General features: G+C 44.2%; 1 protein-coding gene across 3 annotated transcripts in view; it reads left to right on the forward strand.

The window, feature by feature from the left end:
• Positions 1-12714, forward strand: part of LOC103184813 (torsin-1A-interacting protein 2) — a 30465-nt gene extending 17751 nt beyond the window's left edge. Inside the window, exons 13-19 of one of the 3 annotated variants that reach the window (XM_042335527.1) lie at positions 2893-2958; positions 4104-4148; positions 5774-5854; positions 6693-6755; positions 10275-10333; positions 10870-10941; positions 12659-12714. In XM_042335527.1, coding sequence (XP_042191461.1) covers positions 2893-2958; positions 4104-4148; positions 5774-5854; positions 6693-6755; positions 10275-10333; positions 10870-10935 — 380 coding nt within the window. In that variant the 3' untranslated portion in view covers positions 10936-10941; positions 12659-12714. The remainder of the gene's footprint in view (positions 1-2892; positions 2959-4103; positions 4149-5773; positions 5855-6692; positions 6756-10274; positions 10334-10869; positions 10942-12658) is intronic. The other 2 variants (XM_042335528.1, XM_042335529.1) reach the window with 2 other exon arrangements.
• The last annotated feature ends 228 nt before the right edge of the window (positions 12715-12942 follow it).

Genomic DNA, 12942 nt, shown 5'->3' on the forward strand with positions numbered 1-12942 from the left:
TCTGTGATCAAATTGACACCCACTGTCCATACTCGCACATGAAGAATGATTACTTGGGTGAGTTAACAGAGGGTGATTCCATTGTAAGAAAAAAACAGGAGGTGGTGGGGGAAGGAATTTGTGAACACCCTGTACATTCCCAGTAGATTCCTGATGGTTGTTCTCTGATGAGATTATCTCTTCACCCACAAGATATACAGTCAATCCACTTTACAATATATTCTGTGAAGTGCTTTGAGACGTCTCAAAGACATGATATTATTATCTTGTTTTGTTCTGTTCAGTCTTAACCCCTTCAAAGTGACCCCCAAGAATTATAGAGAGTTCAATTTTTTGATGTCAGTGACCCCAGATTTGGTTTACGGTCACCTATTTTATGGGTAGTAGCAGAGTGGACGATATAACTTAGTGCTTCTGAAACTGTAAGAAAATGATAATAATTCTTGAATTTGGTCCAATGGCTTTCAAAGCTCTTCACGGGATTTACTGTGAAATGGAGTGATTGTCAACCTGTAGACGATACATAAAAAGGTCTTCAAACGGAAAGAGAGAGAGAGAAAAAAAATGGTTTGCAGGTTTAAATTATTTTTGTTTTTTTCTTTAAAAAAAATCTACAGTCTTCCAGTCCAAAGCCGTTTTGGGTAAAGCTGTAACCACAATAACAAAAACCGCCCGTTTAGGCGTGAAACCCGCCCATTGTGGGCGTGAAGGCCGCCCAATCCGGCTCCATTGCCCGGGGGAGTGCCTGGGACGCTCCTCTACCTCTACCAAGATGGCCGCCCGGCGGCTTCAACCGCTGTTTTATAGCGCATCCGGTGCTCGTCAGGGCCCACTTCCGGTCGCCTTTCGACCCGTGATCAGGAAGTTCTCGGCGCTCTCTCTCTCTCTCTCTCTCGGTGCTGAAGGGCAGTATCCGCCTGAGAGCCGAGGAGAGGAGAGCAGAGGAGAGGGATGAGCGGTGACCGCAGCCCCAGGTCCCGGAGGGCCCCGGAAGCTCCCGGTACAGGTGAGGCCTGGTCCTCGCCAGTGTCCCCCAGTCACCCTCTGGGTCCCCAAACCCTGACTGTCGCCGACCTGCACCTCGTCCTCTCTCACTGATCAGAACAACACATAGCAATATCCCTGCACTCGATGAGACGTCTCAAAGCGCTTCACAGGATACACTGTAAAGTAATAATAATAATAATAATCCTTGCATTTGATACAGCGCCTTCTCACGCCTATCGTGACGTCTCAAAAGCGCTTCCACGGGATCTACTTTGAAGTGAATTGACTGTATGTTTTGTGGGCGAACCGTGCAGCCACTGTGTATTTTGTGGGCGAAAAACCCGGCAGACAATTTGCGCGCAGCCAGTGTCCCGCAAACGGCCGCGGAGAGGAGTGAGTGACCCGATTTCATTTGGGAGATAGTTGGCCAGGACACCCAGGAGAAACTCTCCGCACTTCTCAAATAGCGCCGTGGGATCTTTAACGTCCACCTGAACGACCAGACGGGACCTCGGTTTAAGGTCTCATCTGAAGGACGGCACCTACGGCAAAGCAGCGCAGCCCCTAATGCCGCATTGGGAGTGTCGACTTCCAAATTCCAACGTGGGACTTGAATCCACAATCTTTTGACTCAGAAGCAATGGTGCTACCACTGCGTGCAGGTAGGGATGTGTGGGAGGCAGGAGCAAAAGATAGTGGGAACCAGGACACTACAAGAGTTGGGCAGATGATGACTCACAAGTGTAGAATCTATTTCTGTTCAAGAAAATGCAAGTAGACGGGTCAAGAGAGAAAATAACGTTGTTGAAAATGGAAGCTGTGAGGTTTACTTTTGGTAAGAATGGTAAGTTTAGAGGTGACGAGAAAGAATAAGAGGGAGCGAGGGAAGCTTTACTGAATACAAATTAAACAAAATATTGAGTGAAATTAATGAGACAAATAATTCCCCCTCTACGTGTATGTGGGGAAAGTCACTGAAGTGCATCAAGACGGAATACATGGAAAACAACCAAGATCTTACTTGAAACCAGCAAAAAGCAGCAAGTGACAAACTTCAAAGCAGGAGTCAGGATAATAGAAAGTAAATTGGAAAATTAAATGGGACTCCTAGAATAGGAATCCCAAATCCTTGTTCTCGCATTCAAATCCCTCCACTGAATTTTCTTGAGTACAGCACTGTAGCTACAGTAGATTGATATGTGTTTCAATAAAAGCCACATATTTCATTGTTCACGTGTCAGTGACTTTCCTTGTTATTTATAGGGCAAAGGAGGAAACTGAAGTTTGCTGCCTGTGGGTGGAGTGGCCTTCATTCCTGTAATACTTTCTGTTCTTCAAATTGCAATCTTTTGTAATTTGTACTTTAGCTCTTTGCACCTGCATTTTATATCTTATTTGTGGAATCCCATAGCGTAGTAGGTTAGTGAACTCACCTCGCAAGCGAGAGGACCAGATTTGATTCCTGGGCGGGGCGAAACCTTAAGCAAGTTTCCTTATTTCACTTGCCTCTGTTTACCTAGCAGTAAGTAGGAATCCAGTTGTTAGTCGATTGGCGGATGACTTTCCGGAGATAATAAAGCTATCCTTTTATAGAGAGTCCAAAGGCATTGAGCATATGATATGGTGTCAGCTTCTGTTAGTATTCTCTGCTTCATGCCAGGGCTTGGGGATACTTTGAAGGTTAAGACTGAACAAAATTAAATAATAATAATAATAATCCTTGCTTAATTTGATATAGCTTTTTATCATGTCTTTGAGATGTCTCAAAGTGCTTGACAGAATATATTATAAAGTTAATTGACTGTATATTTTGTGGGCGAAGAGACAGTCTCATCAGAGTTCATTAACTAATGCACTCTGCCTACAGCTTCCTGTCTTATCCTCATTGTAATATTTTGTTCACAGACAGTAGCAGACTTTCTCCAAAGACCAAACGTGAAGATGAAATCGGTGGAAGTTCAGAATCACAGGGTAAGAGCTGAATCTTTCAAACTTTTTGTTCCTGATTGTGAAGCATATTATAAATTCAATTCATCTTGCATTTGTAAAGCACTTTTCGTATTGGGGGATATGTCTCTTAAGTGCTTAACACAGCTGGATGGGCACCCAAGCCTAGGAGGGGCAGGGGCATGACTCTTGGTAAAGTTCAATTGTTTGCCTCTGTAGTTGCAAGTGTGGATTTTAGTGTGCGGATTCTCCTGTGTGGATTCTCATGTGGTTTTGCAGAATCAGTTGTCAGTTTGACTCCGTTGGCAGCACTCTTGCCTCTGTGTTGGAAGGTTGTAGATTAAGCCCCGTCTAGAATCACAAGCTTGTTGTCTAAACAGGCACTCCAGTGCAGTATTGGGGCAGAGCTTCATTGATTATAATAATAATAGATTGGTCACTTCAATCCATGACGGTTTGTAGGACACTGCTATGCGCATTTGGCTGCCACGTTTCACCTACAAAATATACAGTAAAAATTTACTTTACAGTATATTCCGTGAAGCCCTTTGAGATGTCTCAGAGACGCGATAAGGCACTATATCAAATGCAAGGATTATTACTTTAAGCTGTGGTTTTATATATGCCTATTCAGGCGGATGTTAAGGTTTCATGACACCATTCAAAAAGAGTATGGAGTTTCTCCAGGCCTTCAGGTGGATGGGCAATGTTCCTCACAGGTGGGGCTCATAAACACTTTGAGAAGTTCCATCTCGATAACGCACTATAAAAATTAAAGTTATTTTCATTCAATTTGACTTATAAGATAAACCAGGATTGTGTGGGTATAGGTTGGTTAGATTTAGACTGTGGTTTCAAAGAGAGGAGGGGCAAGTGGAGAATAGTATATACAGCCGTCAGGGTTAAAGTGAGATGCTATATAAATGGAAATTGTATTGTACAGTAAGCAGGGTATGCAGCTACAACGTCTTGTGAAGTGAACTATCTAATTTACAAAGTGTATGGATTAAACTCTTTCAAGGTTCTGATTTTTCTGGTGCTGTTTCAAAATGATGCACTGTTGTGGAAAGGCTAGTTTGGGAAGATGTTTATGAGATTCCTGCCTCAGTGAGTGGCAGAATAAGATTGCAGGTATAGGATGCTTAATGAGTTTAATCCTTCTCCTATAGATTGTGCTCTACAGAATGAATCGGACTACAGTAATTCAAGTGAAGGTAGGAAGTTTCATAATTGCAGGAAAGAGGTTTGTGTGAGTCCAACAAACAGCTGTTGTCAAACCACAACAACAACAACCAAATTACATTTATAGAGCGCCTTTCAAGTCGGGAGGACATCCCAAAGTGCTGAACAGGGGCCTGAGCATGGGGGAGGAGTGGTGTAGGGGTGAGGGAAGGCAGAGAGATGGGAGGGAGACCAAAGGCATGGTTGAAGAGAAGGGTCTTGAGACCGGCCTTGAAGGAGGCAAGGGAGGAAGGGAGGAACTCCATAGGATGGAGTTCCAGAGTGTGGGGGCAGAGAGGCTGAAAGCCCGGCCACCGATGGTAGGTGGGTCGGGCGGGAGACATGGAGTAGGCGGAGCCCGATGAACAGAGGGAGCAGGCAAGTTGGTAGGGAGTCAGCAGGTCAGAGAGGTTGGGAAGCTATTGTGGTGTTGCTCTCGCTTAATAGATGTGATCCATTCAGCCGACTTCACTCTCTAATTTTGTTTTAGTCAGCCAGGTGTCTGACACATGCGGAAACCCATCACTCTGCTTAAGAGTATCCAGACCAAGCAGAGAATTCCATGCATCCCACCTACACGTGGAAATCCCAGAGATACATTGATGGAATGGAATGTGCATTCTCTCCCTGGAGGGATGCATCGTGTTTACCTAATTTTGGAAAGTATTAGGTGCAGGCTGACAAGAGCCAAGACTTGGGGACCCCAGAGTGTGGGTTTTGGGTATCGTTGGAGTACAACCAGTTAAAACCGCATAGTTTACCATTGATATTGCTGTCTGGCAAGCTTGCCCGCTGCTTATCCAGCTAAGATTACCCTACCTGTTAGGGTTTTGGCTTTCCAGCGCCTTGGGATGTCCTCTTAACGTGAAAGGCGCTATACAAATGTAATCTTGTTGTTGTTGTTGCAAGGATGACTCCCTGCCCCCAGTGACTCTTATTTTCAAGAGAAAAACCATCATCACTTTTTATTTAAAAGTAACTCCAAGCTCCACCGCCAAACTGAAGCTCATTACTGGGGGAAGCAATGTATTATCAGAGGTGATCCAGTAACTGGTTGCTCAGGTGGATGCCAAAGATCTCGATGCTATTTTTGAAGAAGAGCAGTGTTGTTTCTCCTGCTGTCCCAGCCCACATTCCTCTCTCATCCAAATTCACCAACAACCAGTTAATTATTTGTGTATCTCATTGCTGGCGCACATTAACCCCTGCATTTAACAATAGAACACCCATAAAACACACAGTTTTGGTAACAAATCACAGAATCATTGCATTGTCCAGTGCTCCCGACATAAAAGGTGCTATACAAATTAAGGATTAATAATAATTATTATTTACAGTGGCTACTCATTGTGTGAAGCACTTTGCATTGTGGTGAAGGGCTATATGAAATAGAAGGTTTTTTTCATTAGATTGCAAGATGGACTTTGGACTTTTACATGGGAACTAGTTTATTCTGCAGATGATTTCCCTTTTAGTGAGATGTCTGCAAATAGCAAAACAATCTGCTAGTGTTTTTGATAGGTCTGTTGATGTCAGGGTTTCAGTCCAGAAGGCACTGACTGTCTAGATTCCCTGAGCTGTTGATTTGTAATGCTTCTTTTCTTACTCTTCTCTCCAGAAAACAACAACTCTGATGCAGATGAGAGAGCTGGTGGCGATGCACCAATACATTACAGGACACGATCTCGGACCTCGTCAGGTACAGATGTGGAAATCTTCAACAATCCGCTTACTGTAGACCAATCTTGCTCCGCTTGTGGATTTCCCCTTTTACTTCCTGATATTAATGATTCTTGCTTTGGTTGGGGGGAAGAAATACCCTTTAAAGGCAGGATTGCTTATAAGGCAGATGTCTGTGGATACCAGCTTTAGGTTGCAGACCTGCTGGCTTCCAGCACTAAAACATGACATCCAAGCAACATAGGAACAGGAGTCAGGCCATTCAGCCCTTTGAGCCTATTCTGCCATTCTATCAGATCACGGTTGATCTGTATCTGAACTCTATTTACCCACCTTTGCTCCATATCCTTTGATACCCTGAACTAACAACCCTTGCCTAACAAGTTGTCCAGTTGTGGATTTCTCTTCCTGCATGGCAGGTGTTCGCGATATGCACAGGAAGCTTTGCTAACCTCATTTCAAACACTTCCTTCTGCACATAGGAATGTCTCAGAAGGCTTCAGAGTTTTCTACGAAGTGTTGGCATTAAGTTCAAGCAAAAATTCCCAAATGGAGGCAATTGTGAAAGATACCCACAATGGTTTCCATCAACTAGCTCATTGGCCTCAGTTATATTAGCAGTCGAGTGGCTGTTCTGAATACTTTGCTCATCTGTGCTGCAATGTGTGGCTTATTCTTTACCATGCTATTAAACACTGCCTTAAAGAAAATCCAGGATTGCGTAGTCTGGTTGGGGGTGGCGGAGGATTTCTTGTATTGAGCTGTTTCACCACTTGACTATACGGATATGCCTTCTACTTGTGTTTACTGTGGCTGAGTGTTGGAGCTTAATATCTTTTTGTTGTGTTGCTCTTTAGATCAAATTCCTGCATACAAAGACGTTGGTATACTAACCCGGAGACCTGTTCGCTCAGCCCAAGGTGCGTCCGTTTGTAATTCGCACTGAATGAAAGAAAATTGGAAGTTGATCCAAACCCTGTGCAGAACTTTGTTAACAGAGTTCATTCAGTGCTCAGTTTTAGGCTGTCGAGAGTTCCCTTCTGAACCAGTTACACAGTGGCAAAATGGTCAGATAAATTTTCCATGGCTCTGACTTAAAATTGAAAATCTTTCAGGCAATCGTGGAATGAAAGCAGGCGGGAATGTGTGCCAGAGCAGTGGATCCACTCTGTGTGTGTTTAACTCGGATCTGCTGGCATTCCATTTGTGCATTGTGTGAAAGTTGGTGGGTTCAGTGCGTGGGGTTTGCAATGCTTATATCATTTGCATTTAAATCTGTTCTGGTAGGAAGGACATGCAGGAGCAGACTAGCTTTTCTGGGGGTAATAATAACTTCAAAAAAAAGTTTTTAAAAAATAATAATTTGGTCACTCGATCCACTATTGTTTGTGGGACACTGCTATATACTGCCGCATTTCGCCCAAAACATCCACAGTCAATTCATTTTAATGTATGTTCGATGAAGCCCTTTAAGACATCTCAACGATGTGATGAGGTACTATATCAAATGCAAGGATTATTATTAATGAATAGTTTGGCAATATCGGATCTGGATTCAAATTCCTCACTTGCAGCTATACATTATATATTTGCTGGCTGTCAGAGTTAAAGAAGGCTAATGGGATATAGGCAATCTCAGCTGTTGATGAAAGTGGACTATTTTCATTTCAGCTATATAATGGTTTCAGAGTACAACGAGGCTGCAGTAGTCCTTTCTTTTGCCCAGAAATGGCCCTAGATAATAATCCTTGCATTTGATATAACGCATGTCATTGAAGCGTCTCAAGGCGCTTCACAGGATACACTGTAAAGTGGATTGACTGTATTTTGTGGGTGAAACGCGGCAGCCTATTGCACACAGTAGTGTCTCACAAACAGTCAATACTAAGTATAATAATAATAATGCTTGGCAGGCAAAGAGCAAGCTGCCCAATTTAATGGAGCGATGTGCAGGGTGACTGGCAACATTATACAGGAGGTGTAGGAAGAGGGATAGGAATGCAGGGCCTGATGTGAGGCCAATTAACTAAGCCACTTCCCTGGACCCTTCCAATTTCACTTTTTCTTTGTATCTTTTTTCCCCCCCCCTTTATGCTCCAATCAACAAATTTTGATCGTTTGATGAAAGTGGCTGTTTGTGGTAAAGTGATTAAATTGTAACCAGCGCTAAAAGCAGCAAATATGAAGAAAATTTGCAAACATTTGTTGAATCAAATTGTGCACCTTTAGGATAGAAGCTTAGAGAGGGATTAACCACTCAACGGAAACTGGTAAACTTCAAATCCATTTTTTTTTGCCTTTTTTTAAATTTTGTTCCTCTTGCTGAAGTTCAATTTCAAGATCCTCACACTCATCTACCAATCCCTTTATGCCCTGGCACATCCCTACTTTATTGACCTGCTTTCTCCCCCACTCTACTACCCGGCTGCCTCCGCTTAGCTGGCTCTGGCCTCCTACTTGTTGCTCCACCTTCGGTGACCACGCTTTCACCCACTGAGCTCTGGAACTCCACCAATCCCTCCTCCCTGCCCCCTCCTTCTCTTTTAGATCATGACTGAAGAGCTTCCTCTTCGACCATGCTTATGGTCACCTCCTCCCGGCTCTGGGTCAGGGTCTGCCAGAGAGGATCGACTCCAGAGAGGGTCGACTTCAAGATCCTCACCCTTGTATTCAAGTCCCTGCAATCCTCTGCACCCCCCTACCTCTCTGACCTCTCTCCTCAAAACAGTGCCCATTGCCTCCGTTCCTCCGGGTCTGGCCTCCTTTTTGTCCCCCGAGTCCTCCGCCCTTGGCAGTCGTGCCTTCAGCCACTATGCCCCGAGGCTCTGGAACGGCCTTCCTCACTCCCTTCGTCTCGCTCCCTCCCTTCCCATTTTCAGGTCTCTGCTGAAGACCTTTCTTTTCGACCGTGCCTTTGGTCACGTTCCTTCCCCTTCCCTTGGCTCAACCCCGGGATCCGATACTGTAAATCGCTCTGAGATGACGTCCAGCGTGGAGGGCGCTAAATGAATCCAAGTTGTTGTTGTTGTTGCCACTGTGAAACGCTCCGATACGTTGCACTGTGTGAAGGACACTATATAAATGCAAGTTGTTGTTGAAGTACAGTTGTAGGGTTTCTCAGGTAGTGATTATCCTGTATTGAGCTTTGATAGCATGTCTGGAGAGATGTATCACAACCCTCATCTGTTACTCATGTAAGCTCACCTCTCATTGGGAGGGGAGCGGAGATCCACTGAGGAAGTTTTACTCAGAATCGATCAGGAGCAGTAACTCCAGCTGATTATTTCAGAGACCAATTGTTGTCTTCCTGCTGTCCTGACTGAAATTAACTTGCTCAGCACAGAATGGGATTCAGTCATACCTGATTTTATTCAGCCATGTGCTAACTTAGTGAGCAGTCAGGTGCCATCGTACAGCAGCAGAACTGTAGGTCAGGTCGTATTTAACAAAAGACTTGTTCCAGCAGAAGGTGCTGGCGCAGTTAACAGACATCAGCTTGAGGATATGCCAATGTAATCATAGTGTTACTGGACTAGTTGTTTTGTTTGAATCCCCAAATACTCAAAATGACCACAAAAACAGCTGAATTTTTGTAAAAACCCAAACTGGATTCTCTCACAAAAGGAAGTCTACCAATACTTAAGCAATCTGACTTGATTGTATCTCCAGTTCCACACTATGTGGTTAACTCTTAACTCCCTCTGAAATGGTTCAGTAATACTTATTATTTCTATTTAATAAGCTACTCAGTTAAATGAAATCCTTCAGCACCTTGAATCAGGGAACGGGTATTAAATGTTGACTCGACCAGCCTGTCCATCCACATTCTGAGATGAGTGTTTTTTAAAAAAGGCATCTTTGTAATCTGATTACACTGTGGTACTAGGTTTCTACCACTGGATGTCATCAATGTGCCATATCCCAACCTAGCCAGCATATTGTTTCCTGCTGCATTTGTTTCAGGGGTCTATCAGCTTTGCGCTACTGTTTCCACCCATTATGAGAGCCTGTAATCTTTTAAGTAAGTTTTAATATTTTTCAAAACAAAACAAACTTCCTTGATGGGTCGATGTGTCAGCCTGGCTCAGTGGTAGCCCTCTCACCCCTGAGTCAGAAGCTGTGGGTTCAAGTCCCAAGTCGGGACTTGGAATCACACAGTCTAAGATGACACTCGAGTGCATTGCTGGGAAGGTGTTGCATCGAGATGCTGATCTTCGGATGAGTCGTTTAACCGAGGTCTCGTCTGCCTGTTCAGGTTGACGTTAAAAGATCCCGTGTTAAACTACTTGGTTGTTCCTTGAGAAGCACAATTTATGTAATAATATGGGAGAGGTTTCAGTTTTGCAGAGTGACCCCTCAGCTTTTCTCAGTTTGATCGCCTTCACTTGGTCCACTACGTGCAGTTACTGTTCATAGTTATTTTTTCTCCATTCCTACAGAGCGAGGGTATGCAGCGAAGACGTCATCAGTAACACCTGCTCCCGGTCCATCTCTCCAGGTAAATCCACTTTAATCACCTGCCACTTGTCATCCCTTTTGTTTGGTTGTGTTATAGAGGAAAGGAAAGATGGTTCAATGAGGTTTAGTTATGAAAGACAGATTTTTTTTAAATCCCCTGTGTGGCGCCACTGAGCTGGGGATGTATTTGTAACGCAAATAAAATTGGACACTCGCTCTATGGCTCTTTGTAGGTGATTGCTGTGAGCAAATTGGCTTCCATATTCATCCACAAAATACGCACAACCACGGCACTTTACAGTATATCCTGTGAAGCATCTCGATAAAGTGATAAGGTCCTATATTAATGCAAGGATTATTATTATTATAAACGTTTTATTTGATAGTGTAATTGTCTTCAGTGTTCTATGGTTCTGTGTTCAGCATGTAGTATAGGTTACGGAGTGATGCGTTATTTCACTGTAAGTGTAGATTTGCCCCATATCTATGTATAATCCTGCTGTGATTGTTTTACAGCAAGGTAGTGCTTATCTATTATCTATGCTTTCTCAGCAACCTTGTCTCTGTTCTGTACAGTGTTGCCTCGTATTGGAGTGCCTCCAAAGAAAGCCTCCGAAGAGGGAACCTGCAGAAGCTCTGTGAAGGCAGGTATGAACAAAGTCTTGGAAGCTGATGGTCTGTGCAGAGATGTGTTTACTGAGCATAGTCTGAGCATAGAGAAGGGATATAAAGGCATCAGCCTAGTTAAAGAGAATCTGAAGAAAAAGAACAACAAATTACATTTGTTTGCACCTCTTTTGTCAGAAGGACCTCCCAAGGCGCTGGACAGTCGGATTTGGACCCGAGCACGGGATTGGGATCAGGAGGGGTGGACGGCAGGGAGGGTAGGGGTAGGAGGGTGACCAAAGGCCCAGTTGAAGAAAAGGGTTTGAGATTGGCTTTGAAGAAGGCAAGTGAAGGAGCAAGGCAAAGAGACTGTGGGATGAAGTTCCAAAGGGTTGGGGTAGAGAAGCTGAAGGTTCGACTGGCGATGGTGGGCCGGGCAGGGGATGTGGAGCAGGCCGGAGCCTGCTGAGCGGAGGGAGTGGGAGGTTAGTAGGTCACAGTGGTAGGAAGGAGCAAGGCCGTGGGGGGCCTTGAAGGTGAGAACGAGGTTTTGAATTCCATCTGGGGGATGGGAAGCCAGTGGTTCTTACAGCCTTAGAATCTTTGCAGCATAGAAGGGGACCATTTGGCCCAGTGTCTGTGTTGGAGAAAGCTCTTTCTTTAGGGTTGTCTGTTGCATGGTTATTTCCATTTGGCTTTTAACATTTTCTTCAGATATTCGCCCAATTCCCTGTTAGATGATTTTGGACTTGCCTGAAATGATACATACCCTTGTGGAGGCATTTAGCTAAAGTCTCTGCAAATGAAAATATGGAGCCTGGTGCCTTGCAGTCCAAAAGACTAGACCCAAAGTGCTGTTGTATTGCCCATTCCAAGTTACCCTTGCCAACCAAGATGATGGTGAGATTGAAACCCAGCTGTTGGCAGTTTTTACCCTGACCATTAAATGGATCAAATTCACAACTGGGTAGATTTTGTTTGGGGGAAGGGGCAGGAGGAGAGAAATATTATCCTTGCTCCAACCTTCAAATGGACTTTGAGCATCAGAATGAAGACAACTGTGGGAACACATGTTTTTTGGAAAACTGGAAATTAGGCAGTTTTAAAATAAAAAGGTTATAGGAATGGGAAATAGAATAAAGATAAAAAGGGATGCTGGGTCGATCAGAGAGAGTGCTTAAAGTGTATTTTAAATTATAAATTGTTTGAAGGCAGATATGTGGTACTGAAAGGATTGTTCTTGCAAAAAGCCAGCACAGACTGTGGTTCAGTGGTTCATATTGTTACTATAACACAGTAACATTACCGTTTTGACAGTTCATTGTTAAATATTGGTGGTTGTTGCATGGTCCAGGGCAGGAGTAGAAGAAGCCCAGAAGCCCAGGGAGCTAAACCATTTACCTTTTAGTAAAAAATGAGCCAAAATATTGCACGGCAAATTGATTGCTGAAACAGAGCGATTGATTCTTATCTAGTTCCAGTGTCCATGATCATGTGTTTGGGAATCTCGTTGCCCTTGACTTTGTTTGTAGTGTAAATCTGTATCCTCTTCCTGGATTTGTTCTCCCTGTCTCCTCAGAAGTTGACGGTATCTTGCGGTTTGCACAGCGGTGGTGGCGGGTGGGGGGGAGTTGGGGAGGCTTGCAATGCAAGGGGAGATGTGGCAGGCGTAATGGGTTGGGTAGGGCAGGGTAAAGGACAAAGCCCTCAGGCCACTCATTGAGACAGGAGATGACTTTGTGCTTTTTCGTGTCCCCAGGTGCTAAAACGTCTGAGAGCAAGATCGGGATTCTGATTTCAGTGAGCGTGCTGTTGGTTTGCGGTGCTCTGTTCTTTCTCTTTTCGAACCGGGCCCAGCCCGTAAGGCCAGTCGGAAACACGGTGCTGAAGGAGTTTTTAGAGCGGTTTGACCTGGTGGAGGCACATTTCAAAGACCAGCTGCCAGTCTTGTGGAAGAGAAGCCGGATCACATTAAGGAACCACATTAACCTGACCACCCACTCCAAACCCGCCATCTTGATGTTTGCCGCAGCTCAGGACGGA

This window comes from Callorhinchus milii, unplaced genomic scaffold (genome assembly GCF_018977255.1).
Source record: "Callorhinchus milii isolate IMCB2004 unplaced genomic scaffold, IMCB_Cmil_1.0 Scaffold5, whole genome shotgun sequence".
Taxonomy (NCBI): domain Eukaryota; kingdom Metazoa; phylum Chordata; class Chondrichthyes; order Chimaeriformes; family Callorhinchidae; genus Callorhinchus; species Callorhinchus milii.